The sequence below is a fragment of the Carcharhinus amblyrhynchos genome, unplaced genomic scaffold, assembly GCF_965287045.1.
Source record: "Carcharhinus amblyrhynchos unplaced genomic scaffold, sCarAmb.v2.hapA chromosome_162, whole genome shotgun sequence".
In the NCBI taxonomy this organism is placed as follows: domain Eukaryota; kingdom Metazoa; phylum Chordata; class Chondrichthyes; order Carcharhiniformes; family Carcharhinidae; genus Carcharhinus; species Carcharhinus amblyrhynchos.
The window spans coordinates 180,742-205,038 of record NW_027649902.1 but is presented as its reverse complement, the minus strand read 5'-3'; the positions used below and the strand labels follow the sequence as shown (position 1 = coordinate 205,038).

The following is a 24,297-nucleotide window of genomic DNA, read 5'->3' as shown; positions in this document are numbered from 1 at the left end:
GGAGAATGTGCAGACTCCACACAGACGGTGACCCAAGCCAGGAATCGAACCCGGGCCCCTGGTGCTGTGAGGCAGCAGTGCTAACCCACTGTGCCGCCCTATGTGTTGTCATTTTCTCGGTGTCGGCATTTAATGAGTTCAGACCTGGGACGCGCGAGAGCGGAATGTGACCACGTGGATGTGATGCCAAGATAGACCGGCACTGTTCGCGATTTAACAGGCCCTTGCTTTCAAGGGTCTTTTACTTATTACTTGAAAGGTGACTAAGTAAAGCCACTCAACGAGGTCAGGAGACTGTCTCGTCAACATAATCCTCACGGAATAATTCGATGCTGCTCCGACATTTGAACTTGCCTCTGTAGTCAGTAACTTAACAGCATCTGATCGGGTAGAGTCATGGCGGTTTACAGCATGGAAACAGGCCCTTTGGCCCAACTTATCCATGTCGTCTTTTTTCTTAAACCCCTAAGCTCGTCCCAGTTGCTCACATTTGGCCCATATCCCTCTATACCCATGTAACTGTCTTTTTAAAAGACAAAACTGTACCCGCCTCTACTACTGCCTCTGGCAGCTCGCTCCAGACACTCACCACCCTCTGTGCGAAAAAATTGCCCCTCTGGACCCTTCTGTATCTCTCCCCTCTCACCTTAAACCCTCTAGTTTTAGACTCCCCGACCTTTGGGGAAAAGATATTGACTATCTAGCTGATCTGTGCCCCTCGTTATTTTATAGTCCTCCGTAAGATCACCCCTCTACACTCCAGAGAAAGATGTCCCAGTCTGTCCAGCCTCTCCTTATAACTCAATCCATCAAGTCCCGGGTACACTGTGGGAGAATTTAGCGTGGCTAATTCACCATCTTTGGACTGTGGGAGGAAACCGGAGCACCAGGGAGAAACCCACGCAAACACTTACGATCCAAAGATGAGAATGGCCAAACTTCACACAGACAGCGTCTCAAGCCAGGAATCGATCACAGCGCCAGAGACCCGGGTTCGATTCCCCGGCTCGGGTCAACGTCTGCGCGGAGTTTGCACATTCTCCCCGTGCCCGCGTGGGTTTCCTCCGGGCGCTCCGGTTTCCTCACCCAGCCCAAAAGGTGTGCTGGTTCGGTGCTAAATCCTCCCTCAGTGTTAAACAAACAGACACCAGAGTGTGGCGACTGGGGGGATTTTCACAGTAGCTTCATTGCAGTGTTAATTTAAGCCTGCTTGTGAGTAATAAATTAAACTTTAACTTTCGTAACTTAATACATTGACAAGGTGTTCACACTTTAACCTGCCTGGGAGTTAGTCATCCCTGGTGTGATGTGGATGGGCGCTAGTCAGCATGGTATCAGCAGAGGAGATAAATTTGCCTGTCCTTTTATACAGAGCCACCCCTCCACTCCTGACACACCCCCTCCCCCTCACTTCACTCCTTCCCCCACTCACTAAAAAGGCCAAGAAAACTTATATTCGGAGCTGACCCCTGTATTATTCATTTATTTATTTATTATTGATTCGTGAGTCGCGGGCGATTCCGGCTCAGCTAGCATTTACTGAACAAGTCTCACAACGCTAGCTTAAAGTCCAACAGGTTTGTTTGGTAGCGAAATCCACTATCTTTCGGAGCGCTGCCCCTTCGTCGGGTAAGTGGGAGTTCCAAATCATGGAATAGTGGAAACCCTGCAGTGCAAAAAGAGGCCATTCGGCCCAGCGAGTCTGCACCGACCACAATCCCACCCAGGCCCTCTCCCCATACCCCTACACACTTACCGCTAATCACCTCTAACCTACGCATCCTGGGACACTAAGGGGCAATTTAGCATAGCCGATTAACCTAACCCGTACATCTTTGGACTGTGGGAGGAAACCGGAGCAGCCGGAGGGAAACCCACGCAGTCACGGGGAGAATGCGCAGACTCCACACAGACAGTGACCCGAGCCAGGAATCGAACCCAGATCCCTGGAGCAGTGAAGCAGCAGTGCTAACCCGCTGTGTCACCGTGCCACCCATCTGTTCACAAACAGGCCATTATAAAGACCCAAACTCAATCTACAAAATAATGGTTGGAATGCAAATCTTTACGGTTAATCAAGTCTTAAAGGTGCAGACAATGTGAGTGGACACAGGGTTAAGCACAGGTTAAAGAGATGTGTATTGTCTCCAGACAGGACAGTAAGTGAGATGTTGCAAGTCACGGGGGTTACAGATAGTGTGACATGAACCCAAGATCCTGGCTGAGGCTGACCTCATGTGTGAGGAACTTGGCTATCAGTCTCCGCGCACATGAGGACGGCCTCAACTGGGATCTTGGGTTCATGTCACACTATCTGTAACCCCCACGACTTGCCTGGGCTTGCAAAACCCCACTAACTGTCCTGTCTGGAGACAATACACATCTCTTTAACCTGTGCTTAATGCTCTCCCAACTCACATTGTCTGCACCTTTAAGATTTGATTACCTGTAAAGACTCGCATTCCAACCATTATTTTGTAAATTGAGTTTGGGCCTTGATATGTCCCTGTTTGTGAACAGAACTCCTGTCGAAGGAGCAGCGCTCCGAAAGCTAGTGGCTTTTGCTTCCAAATAAACCTGTTGGACTTTAACCTGGTGTTGTGAGACTTCTTACCGCGTTTACCCCTGTCCGATGCCGGCATCTCCATGTCAGCATTTATTGCCCATCCCTAGTTGCCCCTTGGAGGGCATTTCAGAGTCAGCCTCATCGTTGTGACTCTGGAGTCACATGTGGGCCAGACCGGGGCAAGGACGGCAGATTTCCTTCCCTAAAGGACATTCGTGAACTAGATGGGTTTTCTGACAATGGGTCATCAGGAGATTCTTAATTCCAGATTTTATTTTTATTGAATACAAATCCCACCATCTGCTGTGGCGGGATTCGAACCCGGGTCCCCGGAAATTAGCTGAGTTTCTGGATTAATAGTCCAGCAATAATACCACTATGTCTTCACCTCCCTGTGAATATTGTTCGAAAGTGGGCTTACATTAACACTGCAATGAAGTAACAGTGAAAATCCCACCAGTCGCCGCACTCCAGCGCCTGTTGGGGCAAGTGAGGAAGAATTTAGCACGGCCGGTGCATCCTAACCAGTCTTTTGGACTGTGGGAGGAAACTAGAACACCCAGAGGAAACCCACGGAGACATGGAGAGGACATGCAGACTCCGCACAGACAGTGATCAAAGCTGGGAATCGAACCCAGGACCCTGGCACTGTGAGGCAGCAATGCTAACCACTGTGCCACCACACTGCCCTAATGTGTTAGTGCTGAAGTGCACATGTTCATGTCTCTTCACCGGTGAACTCCCAACAAGAGAGATCCAACCATAACCCCTTGACATGAAGTGCCATCACCATCATTGAGCACCAATCCACTGCCACCCTACTATCTACACCCTGGGTAGCGACTGAACTTGGGTAAGCACTCCAGCTACCAGAGCAGTTCAGAGACTGGGGACTCTGTGGAGAATAATTGTGCAGGTTAGGTAGATTGAACATGCCAAATTGGCCCTTAGGATCGAAAGATATGCAGGTTCGGTGGATTGGCCATGCTAAATTGTCCCTTAGTGTCCAAAGACATGTAAATTAGGTGGATTGGCCATGCTAAATTGTCGCTTAGTGTCCAAAGATGTGCGGGTTACGTGGATTGGCCATGCTAAATTGTCCCTTAGTGTCCAAAGATGTGCAGGTTAGGGTGGATTGGCCGTGCTAAATTGCCCCTTAGTGTCCAAAGATGTGCAGGTTAGGTGGATTGGCCATGAGGTTAGGGTTGGGGCTTGATGGGTCTGGTTAAGATGGTCTTTTGGAGAGCTGATGGGCTGATTGGCCTCCGTCTGCACGGTAGGGATTCGACATTGCAATGAAAACATGAAAAGGAAGTGCAGCTATCTCGATCAGAATATCATTCCCGGCGGGGGGGATTGTGCCTGATTTGTACATATTCATTGCACTTAATTAAGCAATGCCCTTGGCCTGTGTATCTGCACAGGATAATTAACACACTATTAACACTGGAGACCATCACCCATCGATCACTTCTGTTAAATGTGCTCCCGAAAGAACTACTCCAGTTTAATTTTGAATCAACATTGCTAATTCAACTACCTGGCCAACGCTATCTGGCATTCCTGTCCTTGTCTGACATTTATTTATTAAAATTGCGCAGAAGAAATACGCAGTTTGGGTTTACTTTGCAGTAAGATATTGCCTCTGTCCAGACAGCTCTTGATGTAGAGATGCCAGCGTTGGACTGGGGTAAATGCAGTAAGAAGTCTCACAACACCAGGTTAGAGTCCATCCAGTTTATTTGATAGTAATCCCACAAGCATTCGGAAACAGTGTTCCTTCATCAGGTGTGTGGAACCTTTCACACACCTGACAGGGAAACACCGTTTCCAAAAGCTTGTGAGATTACTATCAAATAAACTGGTTGGACTCCAACCTGGTGTTCCAGACAGCTCTTGGACAGGAAGGGCGATCAATCGATTTCTCACACCTCAAAAAACACGTCCCACTCAATTCTCCATTCCCGAAAAGATCTCCCGGAAGGATTCGAGACAGAGGTGCACAGTGGGTTAGCACTGCTGCCTCCCAGCGCCAGGGACCCGGGTTCGATTCCCGGCCTTGGGTCACTGTCTGTGCAAAGCTTGCTCACATTCCCCTGCGTCTGTGTGTGTTTCCTTGGACGCTCTGGTTTCCATCACTTCAAAGACGTGTAGCTTGGGTGGATTGGTCATATTAAATTGCCTTTGTAGTGTCCAAAGATGTGTCGGTTAGGTGGATTCGCCATGCTAAATTGCCCCTTAGTGTCCAAAGGTGTGTAGGTTAGGGTGGATTGGCCATGCTAAATTGCCCCTTAGTGTCCAAAGATGTGTAGGTTAGGGTGGATTGGCCATGCTAAATTGCCCCTTAGTGTCCAAAGATGTGCAGGTTAGGTGGATTGGCCATGCTAAATTGCCCCTTAGTGTCCAAAGATGTGCAGGTTAGGTGGACTGGCCATGCTAAATTGCCCCTTAGTGTCCAAAGATGTGCAGGTTCGGTGGATTGGCCATGCTAAATTTCTCCTTAGTGTCCAAAGATGTGCGGGTTAGGTGGATTGGCCATGCTCTAAATTCCCCCTTAGTGTCCAATGATGTGCGGGTTAGGTGGATTGGCCATGCTAAATTGCCCCTTAGTGTCCAAAGATGTGCAGGTTAGGTGGATTGGCCATGCTAAATTGCCCCTTAGTGTCCAAAGATGTGCAGGTTAGGTGGATTGGCCATGCTAAATTGCCTCTTAATGATCAAAGATGTGCAGGTTAGGTGGATTGGCCATTCTAAATTGCCCCTTAGTGTCCAAAGATGTGCAGGTTAGGTGGATTGGCCATGCTAAATTGCCTCTTAATGATCAAAGATGTGCAGGTTAGGTGGATTGGCAATGCTAAATTGCCCCTTAGTGTCCAACGCTGTGCAGGTTAGGTGGATTGGCCATGCTAAATTGCCCCTTAGTGTCCAAAGATGTGCAGGTTGGGTGGATTGGCCATGCTAAATTGCCCCTTAGTGTCCAAAGATGTGCAGGTTAGGTGGATTGGCCATGCTAAATTGTCCCTTAGTGTCCAAAGATGTGCAGGTTCGGTGGATTGGCCATGCTAAATTGCCCCTTAGTGTCCAAAGCTGTGCAGGTTAGGTGGATTGGCCATGCTATATTGCCCCTTAGTGTCCAAAGACGTATAGGTTAGGTGGATTGGCCATGCTAAATTGCCCCTTATTGTCCAAAAATGTATAGTTTAGATGGATTGGCCATGCTAAATTACCCCTTAGTGTCCAATAATATGTAGGTTTGATGGATTGGCCATGCTAAATTGCGTCTTAATGTCCAATAATGTGCAGGTTAGGTGGATTGGCCATGCTAAATTGTCACTGAATTTCGGGGGGATTAGTAAGGTAAGTGTATGAGACTGGGGGCGGGGGAGATTGTTGTCGGTACTGGCTGGATGGACCGAATGGCCCTGATTCTGCCCCGTGGGGTTCGATGAGACCACAAAGCACAGCACCTGCATTTGTTTAACCTATTTTTAACGAGACAAGGACGTTTTTAGAGAGGGAAGAGTCGAGAGCTCCAGCAGTGAGAGGGCTGTTGACGAAGAGTACTCTGGATCGTTCCCCTCTTGAGATAGGAAGATGGATGATGGTGAAGGAGCAAACTGAAGTTTTAACATTGAAGAAGTCTTTTTGTCGGACTCTCGGCAAAACACATCAGACAGTGGAAACCTCAGACATTAACAACCTTTGAATCGCTCAGCGGGGTGGCGTTGCATTTCTGGAGAGGTCAGAAAGCTTAGCAGTCCACATCCATGACCCTTCACCTCTTTAGTGGGACGAAAACAGGGTGACGATATGAATGGACAAATAAACTGGACAAATAAACTGGAAGGAGGCGTTCTTAGGGAAAAGTACCAAAGGAAGGTGGCAGATATTCAAGGAATGTGTGTCTGGAGCTCTGAATGACAACATTCCGATGAGACAAGGGGGTTTTGGTAGGTCGCGGGAACCGTGGTGCACAAAGGCTGTGTTGAACCTAGTCAGGAGGAAAGGGAAGGTGTATAAGAGGTTCAGGGAATTAGGAGAGGTTAAAGATCTTGAGGAGTATAAAGACTGTAGGAAGGAACTTAAAAGGGAAATTAGGAGAGCCAGGAGGGGTCATGAGAAGACCTTGGCGGGTAAGATTAAGGAGAATCCCAAGGCCTTCTATAAATATGTGAAAGGTAAAAGGATGAGAAGAGAAGGGATAGGACCTATAAAAGGTGAGGGGGGAAAGGTTTGTGTGGAACCAGAAGAAATGCCAGAGGTGCTTAACGAGTACTTCGCCTCAGTATTCACAGTGGAAGCTGATCTGGGAGATTTTGTTATGGATTTGCAGCAGATGGAAAAGATTGAGTACGTGAATATTAAGGAGGAGGATGTGTTGGAACTTTTGAATTCTATCAAGGTAGATAAGTCGCCTGGACCAGATGGGATGTACCCCAGGATACTGTGGGAGGCGAGGGAAGAGATTGCAGAGCCCCTGGCAATGATCTTTGCGTCGTCAATGGAGACGGGAGAGGTTCCGGAGGATTGGAGGATTGCGGATGTAGTTCCTATTTTCAAGAAAGGGAACAGAGATAGCCCGGGAAATTACCGACCGGTGAGTCTGACCTCAGTAGTTGGTAAGCTGATGGAGAGGCTTCTGAGGGACAAGATTTACGAACATTTGGAGAGGTTTGACATGATCAGGAATAGTCAGCATGGATTTGTCAAGGGCAGGTCGTGCCTTACAAGCCTAGTTGAGTTCTTCAATAATGTGACTGAACACATTGACGAAGGAAGTGCCGTGGACGTAGTGTACATGGACTTCAGCAAGGCGTTTGATAAGGTCCCCCATGCAAGACTTCTTGAGAAGGTGAGAGGGCATGGGATCCAAGGGCCTTTGGCCTTGTGGATCCAGAACTGGCTTGCCTGCAGAAGGCAGAGAGTGGTTGTGGATGGGGCTTTTTCTGAATGGAGGTCAGTCACCAGTGGAGTGCCTCAAGGATCTGTTCTGGGACCCTTGTTGTTTGTCATTTTCATAAATGACCTGGATGAGGAAGTGGAGGGATGGGTAAGTAAGTTCGCTGATGACACTAAGGTCGGTGGTGTTGTGGATGGTCTGGAAGGATGGAAAAAGTTGCAGCAGGACATAGATAGGATGCAGGACTGGGCGGAGAAGTGGCAGATGGACTTCAACGCGGATAAATGTGTAGTCGTCCATTTTGGCAGAACCAACGGGATGAACGAGTACACTATCAAGGGCAGCAGTCTGAGTAGTGTTGAAGAGCAGAAGGATCTAGGGGTCCGGGTCCACAGGACTCTTAAATCGGCCTCGCAGATGGAGGAGGTGGTCAAGAAGGCGTATGGTGTACTGGCCTTCATTAATCGAGGGATTGAGTTTAGGAGTCGGGAGGTAATGCTGCAACTTTATAAGACCCTTGTCAGGCCTCATTTGGAGTATTGTGCGCAGTTCTGGTCGCCTCACTATAGGAAAGATGTAGAAGCTATTGAGAGGGTACAGAGGAGATTTACAAGGATGTTGCCTGGACTGGGAGGCATGCCTTATGAAGTTAGGTTGAGGGAGCTGGGACTCTTTTCCCTGGAGAGACGAAAGTTGAGAGGCGACCTGATAGAAGTTTACAAAATGTTGAGAGGAATAGATAGGGTGGACTCTCAGAGGCTATTTCCCCGGGTTGAAATGGTTGCTACGAGAGGACACAGATTTAAGGTGTGGGGAGGGAGGTTCAGAAGTGATGTTAGGGGTAAGTTTTTCACTCAGAGGGTGGTGAGTGAATGGAATCGGCTGCCGTCAGTGGTGGTGGAGGCGAACTCGCTGGGGTCTTTTAAAAGACTTCTGGATGAGTATATGGGGTTTAATGAGATTGAGGGTTATAGATAGGTCTGTAGGTTGGTAGGCGTTGATGTGATCGGCGCAACTCGTGGGCCGAAGGGCCTGTTTGTGCTGTAGTGTTCTATGTTCTATCTTCTAAATAGAGGGCAATCGTTCTACAGGGGATGCAGGAGCAGAGGAAAATGTACAGAAATCATCGACAGTGGCAAGGCAGAGGTTAGCGCTGCCGTCTCAGAGCGCCAGGGTCCCGGGTTCGATTCCCGGCTCGGGTCACTGTCTGTGCGGAGCCTGCGCATTCTCCCCGTGTCTGCGTAGGTTTCCTCCGGGTGCTCCGGTTTCCTCCCACACTCCAAAGATGTGCAGGTTAGGTGGATTGGCCATGCTAAGAAATTGCCCCTTCGTGTCACTGCTGCTTCACAGCTCCAGGGGCCTGGGTTCGATGCCCGGCTCGGGGTCACTGTCTGTGGGGAGACTGCACATTCTCCCCATATCTGCGTGGGTTTCCTCCGCGTGTTCCTCCCACAGTCCGAAAGAATATTGATTTGATTTGTTATTGTCACATTCATTAGTATGCAGTGCAATATGTTGTTTCACAGAATCCCTCCAGTGCAAAAGGAGGCCATTTGGCCCATCGAGTCTGCAGCGACCACAATCCCAACCAGACCCTAGCCCCAAATCCCAACACATTTACCGGCTAATCCCTCTAACCTGCGCATCCCAGGACACTAAGGGGCAATTTTTAGCATGACCAATCAACCTAACCCGCACATCTTTGGACTGTGGGAGGAAACTGGAGCACCCGGAGGAAACCCACGCAGACACGGGGAGAATGTGCAGACACTGCACAGACAGTGACCCCGAGCCGAGAATCGAACCCAGGTCCTTGGAGCTGTAAAGCAGCAGTGCTAACCCACTGTGCTACCGTGCTGCCCTTTCTTGCACGTTATACAGACAAAGCATACCTTTTATAGAGTATGTAAAGGAGAAGGAAAGGACTGGGTGCCGATGTAGTGTTACTATACAGAGACACTCAAAGTTACATTGTTGGCAATAGAAGAGATGGAGAAACGAGGTGAAACGTTATCATATAGCGAGTGGTCAGCATCTGGAACGCGCTGTCTGAGAGTGGTTGAGGCAGCTTCAACCAAGCTTTCAAAAGGGTGTTAGAATCATCTAATCCTATGAAAGAGGCCATTCGGCCCATTGAGTCTGCACTGACTCTCTAAAAGAGTATTTTACCCAAGCCCTGCCCTATCCCCTTAACCCTGCGCATTTAGCATGGCCAATCGACCTAACCTACACATCTTTGGACACTAAGGGGCAATTTAGCTTGGCCAATCCACCTAACCTGCACATCTTTGGACATTAAGGGACAATTTAGCATGGCCAATCCACCTAACCTGCACATCTTTGGACACTAAGGGGCAATTTAGCATGGCCAATCCACCCTAACCTACACATCTTTGGACACTAAGGGACAATTTAGCATAGCCAATCCACCTAACCTGCACATCTTTGGACACTAAGGGGCAATTTAGCATGGCCAATCCACCCTAACCTACACATCTTTGGACACTAAGAGACAATTTAGCATGGCCAATCCACCTAACCCGCACATCTTTGGACACTAAGGGGCAATTTAGCATGGCCAATCCACCTAACCCGCACATCTTTGGACACTAAGGGGCAATTTAGCATGGCCAATCCACCTAACCCGCACATCTTTGGACACGAAGGGGCAATTTAGCATGGCCAATCCACCTAACCCGCACATCTTTGGACACTAAGGGGCAATTTAGCATGGCCAATCCACCTAACCCGCACATCTTTGGACACTAAGGGGCAATTTAGCATGCCAATCCACTGAACCCGCACATCTTTGGACACTAAGGGGCAACTTAGCATGACCAATCCACCTAACCTGCACATCTTTGGACACTAAGGGACAACGTCTTGTACGATTGTGCCCTCTCTTGAGATTGGGGTTTAAAACACATTGAATCAACAGGATACACTGAGATAAAACCTCCCAGTTCGAGAGAGAGAGAGAGATGGAGGGAGAAGGAGAAAGGGGTGGGGGATTTGGAACGATGGAGCAGATCGATTTGGTTGGCAATCTGGGCAAATGCCGGAAGTGACAGGGTGATTAATGAGGGACGCCTGCTGTCGCTACACATCAGGGAATAAGAAACTTTAATCCCAATTCCCAAACAGAAAGAATTTGTTCTCATTAAGCTCTGCAAATGACATTGAGGTTTCTCACAGGAAGAACAGGGGATAATTAACCAGGAGATGTTAAAAACTGCATTGCCAGCAAATTGAGTCAAAATTCTTTCGCTTCAGTGACTGAAGGCTGCAAATCACTGAGGAACAATTTAGCATGGCCAATCCACCTAACCCACACATCTTTGGACACTAAGGGACAATTTACCATGGCCAATCCACCTAACCCGCACATCTTTGGACACTAAGGGACAATTTACCATGGCCAATCCACCTAACCCGCACATCTTTGGACACTAAGGGACAATTTAGCATGGCCAATCCACCTAACCCGCACATCTTTGGACACTAAGGGGCAATTTAGCATGGCCAATCCACCTAACCTACACATCTTTGGACACTAAGGGACAATTTACCATGGCCAATCCACCTAACCCGCACATCTTTGGACACTAAGGGACAATTTAGCATGGCCAATCCACCTAACCCGCACATCTTTGGACACTAAGGGGCAATTTAGCATGGCCAATCCACCTAACCCGCACATCTTTGGACACTAAGGGACAATTTACCATGGCCAATCCACCTAACCCGCACATCTTTGGACACTAAGGGACAATTTACCATGGCCAATCCACCTAACCCGCACATCTTTGGACACTAAGGGGCAATTTAGCATGGCCAATCCACCTAACCTGCACATCTTTGGACACTAAGGGGCAATTTAGCATGGCCAATCCACCTAACCCGCACATCTTTGGACACTAAGGGGCAATTTAGCATGGCCAATCCACCTAACCTACACATCTTTGGACACTAAGGGGCAATTTAGCACAGCCAATCCACCTAACCTGCACATTTTTGGTCAGTATGGGGCAATTTAGCATGGCCAATCCACCTAACCCGCACATCTTTAGACACTAAGGGGCAATTTAGCATGGCCAATCCACCTAACCTACACATCTGTGGACACTAAGAGGCAATTTAGCATGGCCAACCTCCACATCTTTGGATTGGTGGGAACTAGTAGATTGGGCAGGCTAAATTGCCCCTTAGTGTTAGGGTGATTCGGAACGTAAATATGTGGGATTACATTGAATCCCAACTCTGCAGAAGGAGGCCATTCGGCCCATTGTGTCTGCACTGGCCACAATCTCACCCAGCCCCTCTTCCCGTAACCCCAAATATTTACCATGCTAATCCCTCCAAAACTAGGGGCAATTTAGCATGACCAATCCACCTAACCTGCGCATCTTTAGACGTTAAGGGGCAATTTAGCATGGCCAATTCCCCTAATCTGCACATCTTTGGACACTAAGGGGCAATTTAGCATGGCCAATCCACCTAACCTACACATCTTTGGACACTAAGGGGCAATTTAGCATGGCCAATTCCCCTAATCTGCACATCTTTGGACACTAAGGGGCAATTTAGCATGGCCAATCCACCTAACCTACACATCTTTGGACACTAAGGGGCAATTTAGCATGGCCAATTCCCCTAATCTGCACATCTTTGGACACTAAGGGGCAATTTAGCATGGCCAATCCACCTAACCTACACATCTTTGGACACTAAGGGGCAATTTAGCATAGCCAATCCACCTAACCTACACATCTTTGGACACTAAGGGACAATTTAGCATGGCCAATCCACCTAACCTGCACATCTTTGGACACTAAAGAGCAATTTAGTGTGGCCATTCCACCGAACCGCCGCATCTCTGGGAGGAAACCGGATTACCTGGAGGAAACCCATGCAGACACTGGGAGAAGGTGCAGTCTCCACGCAGACAGCGACCCGAGAGGCCGGGATTGAACCCGGGTCTTTGGCGCTGCGAGGCAGCAGTGCTAACCCACTGTGCCGCCATTGCTGCCCCAAAGGTGGGGTCCGGTGGGGGGGGAATAGGGTGGGATTGTTGTCAGTGCAGGCTCGGGGGGCTGAATGGCCTCCTTGTGTACGATAGGGATTGTTTCATTCTGTGACGACGGGGAATGAGCCTGGGTGGTATCGTTGTCGATTTGAAGCTGGATGGACAGAATGGCCTCCTTCTGCTCTGTGGGAATGCTGCGGCTCCAAGACAACTATCAAGCTGGTGAACCTCCTCTGGACCCCTCTCCAGGGCCAGCACATCCCTGCTTAGATACGGGGCCCCGAATCGCTCGCTACGTTCTCGATGTGGGCTCAGCAGTGCGTCTTTGTCCTCTGCTTTTGTTTTCCAATCCTCTCGAGGTGAATGTCAGCGTTGCCTTTCTAACGTACAAAGTTATCGGAGTCAGAGTGCCCCCTTTGAAATTGTTATCTGGACCAGTCATGGGACCGAGTGAGTAAATTTACTCCCAGCCAGCCTGCCCTGAAGGGTCCTGCTTGTTGTAGCGCGAGACAGGCAGATAAAGGAGCAAATTTGCCGAGCTTTCCCAGATAAAACCCGGCTCGCGTTTGGAGGAGGGCGGGTTACTAATGACTTTTCAAACCGGCTCACCGCTGCCCTTCCTGCCGGGGTTTGGAAAAGTGATTTTCTCAAGTATGTAATTAATCAGGGCTCTGAGTAAACAGGCTGACGGAGAGGGCTGAGCGTGAGGTTTCACACAATCACACAAAAGTGGCAATGAAATGGAAGATCTCTCTCTCTCTCTCTCTCTCTGTCACTCCCTCTCTCTCTCTCTCTGTCTCGCTGTCTCTCTCTGTCCGTATCTCTCTCTCTGCCTCTCTCTCTCTCTCTCTGTCTCTCTCTTTCTCTCCCTCTCTCTCTCTCTTTCTCTGTCTCTTTCTCTCCCCCTCTCTCTCTCCCTTTCTGTCTGTCCATCTCTCTTTCTCTCCCTCTTGTTCTTTCGCTCTCTCTTTCTCTGTCTCTCTCTCTCCCCCACCTCCCTCTCTCTGTCTCTGTCTCTGTCTGTCCCTCTCTTTCCCTCTTTTGATCTGTTTCTCCATGTATGTGTCTCTCTCCCTCTCTCTCTGTCTCTGTCTCTCTATCTCTCTCTCTGTCTCAGTTTGTCTCTCTCTCTCTTTCTGTCTGTCTCTCTCTCTCTCTGTTTCCCTCTCCTTGTCTCTGTCTCTCCCACTCTCTGTCTCTGTTTCTCTCCCTTTCAATCTCTCCCTGTCTCTCTTTCTCTCTCTCTGTTTTTCTCTCTCTCTCTCCTTGTCACTTTCTCTCCCTCTCTCTGTCTCTCTTTCTCTCCCTTTCAATCTCTGCCTCTGTCTCTCTCTCAGCGCCCAGTGTCAGCTGCACTGGGAGACGCTGTAATGAAGTCAGGGACTTGTACTGCATGGTGGCTGCCTCACAACACCAGCGTCCCAGGTTCAATTCTGCCTTCAGGTCACTGTCTGTGTGGAGTTTGCATGTTCTTCCCGTGTCGGTGTGGGTTTCCTCCAGGTGCTCTGGTTTCGTCCCACAGTCCAAAGATGTGTGGATTAGCCATGCTAAATTGCCCCTTAGTGCCCAAAGATGCGCAGGTTAGGGTGGATTGGCCATGCTAAATTGCCCCTTAATGTCCAAAGATGTGTAGGTTAGGTGGTTTGGACATGCTAAATTGTCCCTTAGTGTCCAAAGATGCTCAGGTTAGGTGGATTGGCCATGCTGAATTGCCCCTTAGTGTCCAAAGATGTGTAGGTTAGGTGGTTTGGCCATGCTAAATTGTCCCTTAGTGTCCAAAGATGTGCAGGTTAGGTGGATTGGCCATGCTAAATTGTCCCTTAGTGTCCAAAGATGTGCAGGTTAGGTGGATTGACCATGCTAAATTGTCCCTTAGTGTCCACAGATGTGCAGGTTAGGTGGATTGGCCATGCTAAATTGTCCCCTCAGTATCCAAAGATGTGTAGGTTAGGTGGATTGGCCATGCTAAATTGCCCCTTAGTGTCCAAAGATGCGCAGGTTAGGTGGATTGGCCATGCTAAATTGCCCCTTAGTGTCCAAAGATGCGCAGGTTAGGTGGATTGGCCATGCTAAATTGCCCCTTAGTGTCCAAAGATGCGCAGGTTAGGTGGATTGGCCATGCTAAATTGCCCCTTAGTGTCCAAAGATGTGCTGGTTAGGTGGATTAGCCATGCTAAATTGCCCCCTAGTGTCCAAAGATGTGTAGGTTAGGTGGATTGGCCATGCTAAATTGCCCCTTAGTGTCCAAAGATGTGCTGGTTAGGTGGGTTAGCCATGCTAAATTGCTGCTGAGTGTCCAAAGATGTGCAGGTTAGGTGGGTTGGCCATGCTAAATTGCTCCTGGGTGTCCAAAGGTGTGCAGGTTAGGTGGATTGGCCATGCTAAATTGCCCCTGAGTGTCCAAAGATGTGTAGGTTAGGTGGATTGGCCATGCTAAATTGCCCCTTAGTGTCCAAAGATGTGCAGGTTAGGTGGGTTGGCCATGCTAAATTGCCCCCTAGTGTCCAAAGATGTGTAGGTTAGGTGGATTGGCCATGCTAAATTGCCCCTTAGTGTCCAAAGATGTGCTGGTTAGGTGGGTTGGCCATGCTAAATTGCTCCTGGGTGTCCAAAGGTGTGCAGGTTAGGTGGATTGGCCATGCTAAATTGCCCCTTAGTGTCCAAAGATGTGTAGGTTAGGTGGGCTGGCCATGCTAAATTGCCCCTTAGTGTCCAAAGATGTGTAGGTTAGGTGGATTGGCCATTCTAAATTGCCCGTTAGTGTCCAAAGATGTGTAGGTTAGGTGGATTCTCCATGCTAAATTGCCCCCTAGTGTCCAAAGATGTGTAGGTTAGGTGGATTGGCCATGCTAAATTGCCCCTTAGTGTCCAAAGATGTGCAGGTTAGGTGGTTTGGCTGTGCTAAATTGCCCCTTAGTGTCCAAAGATGTGCAGGTTAGGTGGATTGGCCATGCTAAATTGCCCCTTAGTGTCCAAAGATGTGTAGGTTAGTTGGATTGGCCATGCTAAATTGCCCCTTAGTGTCCAAAGGTGTGCAGGTTAGGTGGTTTGGCCATGCTAAATTGCCGCTTAGTGTCCAAAGATGTGCAGGTTAGGTGGGCTGGCCAGGCTAAATTGCCCCTTAGTGTCCAAAGATGTGCAGGTTAGGTGGATTGGCCATGCTAAATTGCCCCTTAGTGTCCAAAGATGTGTAGGTTAGGTGGATTGGCCATGCTAAATTGCCCCTTAGTGTCCAAAGATGTGTAGGTTAGGTGGTTTGGCCATGCTAAATTGCCCCTTAGTGTCCAAAGATGTGTAGGTTAGGTGGGCTGGCCATGGTAAATTGCCCCCTAGTGTCCAAAGATGTGTAGGTTAGGTGGATTGGCCATGCTAAATTGCCCCTTAGTGTCCAAAGATGTGCAGGTTAGGTGGTTTGGCCATGCTAAATTGCCCCTTAGTGTCCAAAGATGTGCAGGTTAGGTGGGTTGGCCATGCTAAATTGTCCCTTAGTGTCCAAAGATGTGCTGGTTAGGTGGGTTGGCCATGCTAAATTTCTCCTGGGTGTCCAAAGATGTGCAGGTTAGGTGGGTTGGCCATGCTGAATTGTCCCTTAGTGTCCAAAGATGTGTAGGTTAGGTGGATTGGCCATGCTAAATTGCCCCTTAGTGTCCAAAGATGTGTAGGTTAGGTGGATTGGCCATGCTAAATTGCCCTTTAGTGTCCAAAGATGTGTAGGTTAGGTGGGTTGGCCATGCTAAATTGTTCCTGGGTGTCCAAAGGTGTGCAGGTTAGGTGGATTGGCCATGCTAAATTGCCCCTTAGTGTCCAAAGATGTGTAGGTTAGGTGGATTGGCCATGCTAAATTGCCCCTTAGTGTCCAAAGATGTGCAGATTAGGTGGGCTGGCCAGGCTAAATTGCCCCTTAGTGTCCAAAGATGCGCAGGTTAGGTGGATTGGCCATGCTAAATTGCCCCTTAGTGTCCAAAGATGTGTAGGTTAGGTGGATTGGCCAGGCTACGTTGCCCCTTAGTGTCCAAAGATGTGCAGGCTAGGTGGATTGGCCATGCTAAATTGCCCCTTAGTGTCCAAAGATGTGCAGGTTAGGTGGATTGGCCAAGATACATTGTCCCTTAGTGTCAGGGGGGATTGGGAGGGTAAGAACATGTGGTTGCGGGAATAGGGATTGAGTGGGATTGTGGTCGGTACAGACTCGACGGGCTGAATGGCCTCTTTCTGCACTGTCAGGATTTTATGCCTGGATTCCCTGCGCCAATCCAGGGGATGGAGGGAGAGAAGGTTAACGTGAAGGACAGTAGAGTCTCTGTCAGTTCCAAGTGGCACCGCAGGGGAGACTCTTTCTGACGCAAACATTTCATCTCGGCGCTACGTGTGTCCTGGCTGAAAAGATAGCCAAGACTCCCTGCTGGCATCTGTCTGCCCCATTCGCAATTCCGCCTGCAACTACTGAACCACACTGTCTCCCTCATACTCCTCATCAAACCCCCAGTCCCAAACTACTCCGGATAGAAAACCCACACCGGAAAAATAAAACAGCTAATAGAGCCATGGAGATATCCAGCACAGAAACAGTTCCCTCGGCCTAACTTGTCCGTGCCAAGTTTCCTGTACCTTGGAGGGGGCGCGTTGGATACCACTGCTGCCTCACAGCACCAGGGACCCGAGTTTGATTCTGGGCTTGGGTCACTGTCAGTGTGGTGTCTGCATGGGTTTCCTCTGGGTGCTCCAGTTTCCACCCACAGTCCAAAGATGTGCAGGTTAGGTGGATTGGCCATGCTAAATTGCCCCTTAATGTCAAAAAGTGTGCAAGTTAGGTGGATTGGCCATGCTAAATTGCCCCTTAATGTCAAAAAGTGTGCACGTTAGGTGGATTGGCCATGCTAAATTGCCCCTTAGAGTCCAAAGATGTGCAGGTTAGGTGGATTGGCCATGCTAAATTGCCCCTTAATGTCAAAAAGTGTGCACGTTAGGTGGATTGGCCATGCTAAATTGCCCCTTAGAGTCCAAAGATGTGCAGGTTAGGTGGATTGGCCATGCTAAATTGCCCCTTAATGTCAAAAAGTGTGTAGGTTAGGTGGATTGGCCATGCTAAATTGTCCCTTAGAGTCCAAAGATGTGCAGGTTAGGTGGATTGGCCATGCTAAATTGTCCCTTAGAGTCCAAAGATGTGCAGGTTAGGGTGGATTGGCCATGCTAAATTGCCACTTAGTATCCAAAAATGTGTAGGTTAGGTGGATTGGCCGTGCTAAATTGTCCCTTAGAGTCCAAAGATGTGCAGGTTAGGTGGATTGGCCATGCTAAATTGCCCCTTAGTGTCCAAAGATGTGTAGGTTAGGGTGGATTGGCCATGCTAAATTGTCCCTTCGAATCCAAAGATGTGCAGGTTAGGGTGGATTGGCCATGCTAAATTGTCCCTTAGTGTCCAAAGATGTGTCGGTTAGGTGGATTGGCCATGCTAAATTGTCCCTTAGAGTCCAAAGATGTGCAGGTTAGGTGGATTGGCCGTGCTAAATTGTCCCTTAGTGTCCAAAGATGTGCAGGTTAGGTGGATTGGCCATGCTAAATTGCTCCTTACTGTCAGAGGGATTAGTAGAGTAAATATGTGAGATTACGGGGATAGGGGTTTGGGTGGAATTGTTGAGGGTGCAGGCACGATGGGCCAAACAGCCTCCTCCTGCCCTGTCGGGATGCTGTGATAAGCTGACCCCGCTGCGTGGGCCCAGCTCACCCAAGACGCGGACGCACAACGTGTTGGGGGGGGTGCCTCTTTTCACCTTGGCCCTGCAGTGTCTGCCTGCCCACACTGCGTGGTGCTGTCTGTCAACCCCACCGATCCACTGAACCCTTCCCAGTGTTGCCAGTTTCCTATGGCCACTGGATGGTGCTGTTCGACAGGTAGAGGAGGAGATCTCTCCGGGAGTGCGGGGCAGGTCCGCAGAGGGGGTCGGTCACTCCAGCACGTCCAAGTCCGGATGGATGGGTGTCGTAGGAGTGAGAACAGAAGAGAAAATTAGGAAGACGTCACGAGGCATGCCGGGTGGGAGTGGGCAGTTCCACCTTCCAGGCCCGCTGAATTTTAACATGTAAATTTAACCTTAAGTTTGCCACTTAACGCCAGCTCAACCCCGGTCCCCGTTGTCAGAGAATCTCAGCTTCACGCTCCGTCCCGTCCTCACCGCCCGCTGCCAGAAACGGCCGATGGTTACGGCCGCGAGTGCGTCCCCTTTGCCACGACTGAACCCGATGCTGATGGGTTTTTGATAAGCGAGGGGATTAAGGGTTATGGGGGGGAGGGCGGGAATGTGGAACTGAGCCACGACAGATCAGCCACGATCTTATTGAATGGCGGGGCAGGCTCGAGGGGCTAGATGGCCCTACTCCTGCTCCTATTTCTTATGTTCTTATGAGTCGCAGAATCCACCCCCTCCACCCCCCCAGAGCCTAAGCCAACAACACTCCCACCCTGGCCCTACCCCTGTAACCTCGCCCTGCTAGGTCTGCTGACACTAAGGGGCAATTTAGCATGGCCAATCCACCTAACCTGCACATCTTTGGACACTAAGGGGCAATTTAGCATGGCCAATCCACCTAACCCGCACATCTTTGGACACTAAGGAGAAATTTAGCATGGTAAAAAGTCTGACAACACCAGGTTTAAGTCCAACCGATTTATTTGATAGTAAATTCACTATCAAATAAATCGGTTGGACTTAAACCTGGTGTTGTCAGACTTTTTACTGTGTTTACCCCAGTCCAACGCCGGCATATCCACATCAATTTAGCATGGCCAATCCACCTAAACTACACATCTTTGGACACTAAGGGGCAATTTAGCATGGCCAATCCACGTAACCTGCACATCTTTGGGCACTAAGGGGCAATTTAGCATGGCCAATCCACCTAACCTGCACATCTTTGGACACTAAGGGGCAATTTAGCATGGCCAATCCACGTAACCTGCACATCTTTGGGCACTAAGGGGCAATTTAGCATGACCAAACTACCCATCCTGCACATCTTTAGACGCTAAGGGGCAATTTAGCATGGCCAATCCACCTAACCTGCACATCTTTGGGCACTAAGGGGCAATTTAGCATGGCCAATCCACCTAACCCGCACACCTTTGGGCACTAAGGGGCAATTTAGCATGGCCAAGACACTTAACTTATACATGTTTGGACACTAAGGGACAATTTAGCATGGCCAAACTACCCATCCTGCACATCTTTAGACACTAAGGGGCAATTTAGCACGGCCAATCTCCCTAACCTGCATATCTTTGGACATGAAAGGGAATTTAGCATGGCCAATCCACCTAACCTACACAGCATTGGACACTAAGGGGCAATTTAGTCTGGCCTTCGCATCTAACTAGGACATCCTTAGATCTGTGCAGGATACACTTTCGGGAAGTCAGTACAGACTCAGTGGGCCAAATAGCCTGTTTGCGCGGTGTAGGGATTCTGCGGTTCTTAGGTAAGGGTCCAAAAACTGCATAGAATGGTGTAAGTATGGTGTTGGCCAGGCAGTGGACACCAATGTAACTGCACTGATGACACAGACCCCATTGCAGAGCATGGGACGTACCCTTCACTCGGCCTTGTTGCCTTGTTCGTTACAGCCCTGATCAGCGTTGTCAGGCTGTTTGCTCCATGGCCACAGAATAGTCCTGTCCACTCCAGGGCCCTGGTGGAAGTCCGGTTAGGAGCCCCGGGCTAAATTTATTAGCGAGCGTGTTTCCATCAAATCGGAAAGAATTCTGCTCCAATCACAAGAAACACAATGACTCAGCTGCTCTCCAGAGACCACTTATTATTCACCGCTGTGACTTGGTAATCAAGAGATACTTGTCCTCTCTTTTCAGCGTTCTTCAATTAGCGAGTTAACTGTTAACCGAGATCATCTCCTTTCAGACGCTGTGGGTTCAAGTCCCACTCCAGAGGCTTGAGCAGTATTTGTGTGACAAGTAGGCTTCCATTAACACAACTCCGACAGGGTGGAAGGAGACCCCTCGGCCCATCGAGTCTGCACCCACCACAATCCCACACAGGCTCTGTCCCCATACATTTGCCCTAGCTGGTCCCCCTGACACAAAGGCACAGTTCAGTGTGGCTAATCCATCTAATCCGCACATTTTTGGACACTAAGGGGCAATTTAGCATGACCAATCCATCTAACCTGCACATCTTTGGTCACTAAGGGGCAATTTAGCATGGCCAATCCACCTAACCTGCACATCTTTGGACACTAAGGGGCAATTTAGCATGGCCAATCCACCCTAACCTACACATCTTTGGACACTAAGGGGCAATTTAGCATGGCCAATCCACCTAACCTGCACATCTTTGGACACTAAGGGGCAATTTAGCATGGCCAATCCACCTAACCTGCACATCTTTGGACACTAAGGGGCAATTTAGCATGGCCAATCCACTTAACCTGCACATAGTTGGACACTAAGGGGCAATTTAGCATGGCCAATCCACCTAACCTGCACATCTTTGGACACTAAGGGGCAATTTAGCATGGCCAATCCACTTAACCTGCACATAGTTGGACACTAAGGGGCAATTTAGCATGGCCAATCCACCTAACCTGCACATCTTTGGACACTAAGGGGCAATTTAGCATGGCCAATCCACCTAACCTGCACATCTTTGGACACTAAGGGGCAATTTAGCATGGCCAATCCACCCTAACCTGCACATCTTTGGACACTAAGGGGCAATTTAGCATGGCCAATCCACCTAACCTACACATAGTTGGACACTAAGGGGCACGTAGAACCGTGGAACTGTACGCGTTGTGAGATTGTGAAGATGAGAGCCAGCTGGAGTGACCTAATTACGATTGTGTTTTTAAAAACAGGTGGGTTATGAAAATGCCGGCACGGTCGAGTTTCTGGTGGACAGACACAAATACTACTTCATCGAGGTCAACTCCAGGCTCCAGGTTGAGCACACCGTCACAGAAGAAGTCACAGAGTAAGTAGTTCATCGCTAATTAATGGTAATGGGGAAATGTGCAGACACTTCCAGGCAATGAGCTGATTCAATTACCAGGAGCCCACGAGAGGAATTAGATTCTGTGATCACAGCGCAGCTGCGCGGGCACCATCAGCTCCCGCTGCCATCTCCTGGGAAGTTCGTACACTCCTGCCGGCTTTCCAGCTCACCTCGTTGGCTTTCCTTTTTAAGGATGGTTTGCTTGATGGCACGAAACACCACATTACTCCCCCCCCCCACCGCCCCAAGTCCCACACTCGGAAAGGAAAGTTTGCTTGTTAGTCACAAGTAGGGTTCCGATTCCCGGCCTCGGGTCACTGTGTGTGTGTGTGTGTGTGTGTGTGTGTGTGTGTGTGTGTGTGTGTGTGTATATATGGAGTTTGCACGTTCTCCCCATGTCTGCGTGGGTTTCATCCAGGTGCTGCGATTCTCTCCCACAGTCCAAAGATGTTCAGGTTAGGGTGGATTGGCCATGCTAAATTGCCCCTTAGTGTCCAAAGATGTGCAGGTTAGGTGGATTGGCCGTGCTAAATTGCCCCTTAGTGTCCAAAGATGTGTAGGTTAGGTGGATTGGCCCTGCTAAATTGCCCCTTAGTGTCCAAAGATGTGCAGGTTAGGTGGATTGGCTGTGCTAAATTACCCCTTAGCATCCAAAGATGTGTAGGTTAGGTGGATTGACCATGCTAAATCATCCCCTTAGCATCCAAAGATGTAGGTTAGGTGGATTGGTGCTAAATTGCCCCTTAGTGTCCAAAGATGTGCAGGTTAGGTGGATTGGCCGTGCTAAATTGCCCCTTAGTGTCCAAAGATGTGTAGGTTAGGTGGATTGGCCCTGCTAAATTGCCCCTTAGTGTCCAAAGATGTGCAGGTTAGGTGGATTGGCCGTGCTAAATTGCCCCTTAGCATCCAAAGATGTGTAGGTTAGGTGGATTGACCATGCTAAATCATCCCCTTAGCATCCAAAGATGTAGGTTAGGTGGATTGGCCATGCTAAATTGCCCCTTAGTGTCCAAAGATGTTGGTTCAGTGAATTGGCCAGTCTGAAGTTTCAGGGGGATTAGCAAGGTAAATACAAAGCGTTATGGGAATGGGGCCTGGGTCGAATTTTGGTTGATGCAGACTTGACGGGCCGAATGGCCTCCTCCTGCACTGTAGGGATTCTGTGATCAACACTACAATGAAGTTACTGTAAAAACCCCCTAGCTACCACACTCCGGTGAATGTTCGGGTACACTAAGGGACAATTTAGCATGGCCAATCCCCCAACCTGCGCATCTTTGGTCACTAAGGGGCAATTTAGCATGGCCAATCCACTTTACCTACACATCTTTGGACACTAAGGGGCAATTTAGCATGGTCAATCCACCTAACCTGCACATCTTTGGACACGAAGGGACAATTTGGCATGGTCAATCCACCTAACCTACACATCTTTGGACACTAAGGGGCAATTTAGCATGGCCAATCCACCTAACCTACACATCTTTGGACACTAAGGGGCAATTTAGCATGGTCAATCCACCTAACCTGCACATCTTTGGACACTAAGGGGCAATTTAGCATGGCCAATCTACCTAACCTACACATCTTTGAACACTAAGGGACAATTTAGCATGGTCAATCCACCTAACCTGCACATCTTTGGACACTGAGGGGCAATTTAGCATGGCCAATCCACCCTAACCAGCACATCTTTGGACACTAAGGGGCAATTTAGCATGGCCAATCCACCTAACCTGCACATCTTTGGACACTAAGAGGCAATTTAGCATGGCCAATCCACCCTAACCTGCACATCTTTGGACACTAAGGGACAATTTAGTATGGTCAATCCACCTAACCTACACATCTTTGGACACTAAGGGGCAATTTAGCACGGCCAATCCACCTAACCTGCACATCTTTGGACTGTGGGAGGAAACCGGAGCACCCGGAGGAAACCCACGCAGAGATGGGGAGAATGCGCAAACTCCACACAGACAGTCGGGAATCGAACCCAGGTCCCTGACTCTGTGAGGCAGCAGCGCTAACCCACTGTGCCACCGTAGACAGGGGGCCAGTCGTGGTGAGGGAGGGGGGCGGTGGAGTGATGGTCGGGGGGTGGGGAGTTGTGTGGAGAGATTGGAGACAATGCCACCATCCTTCTTATCACATTGAGGTTTAAAGAGTGACCAATTACAGATGTTCGAGATTACGATAGGTCTTGGTTGAGTTAAACAGGGGGGCACTTTTTTCTGCTGGTGGTGTGGGGAGTGTGGTCGCTTTTGCTGAGTCGACTTGGACAGCTGGTTCGTGGCACAGAATGATGCCAACAGCATGGGTTCAATTCCCGTAGTGGCTCAGGTTATCCATGAATCTTCTAACCTTGCCCCCTGAGGTGTGGTGACCCTCAGTTAAATTTCTTTCCTGTAGCATCGATGTTGAGGGACCAGGACAGGTTGTTGGTGATCTGGACTCCTAAAAATCTGAATTCTCGACCATTTCCACCAGCCATCTTCCCCCTGCATCTCAAAGACGGGCGGTGTAACCTCTGGGACTTCGGCATCTTTCTTTGATTTGATTTATTATTGTCACATGTATCAGGATACAGTGAAAAGTATTGTTTCTTGCACACTATAGAGACAAAGCATACCATTCACAGAGAAGGAAATGAGAGGGTGCAGAATGTAGTGTTACAGTCACAGCTAGTGTATAGAGAAAGATCAGCTTAATATTTGATTTGATTTATTATTGTCACGTATTGGGATACAGTGAAAAGTATTGTTTCTTGCGCTCTATACAGACAATGCATACCGTTCATAGA

General features: G+C 49.0%; 1 protein-coding gene across 1 annotated transcript in view; it reads left to right on the top strand.

The window, feature by feature from the left end:
• The window catches only part of LOC145338752 (pyruvate carboxylase, mitochondrial-like), a 247,177-nt gene that overhangs the window by 108,817 nt on the left and 114,063 nt on the right, over nt 1-24,297 (top strand). The window contains exon 9 of the mRNA XM_080183141.1: nt 21,358-21,473. Within this exon, the coding sequence (XP_080039267.1) occupies nt 21,358-21,473 (116 nt within the window). The remainder of the gene's footprint in view (nt 1-21,357; nt 21,474-24,297) is intronic.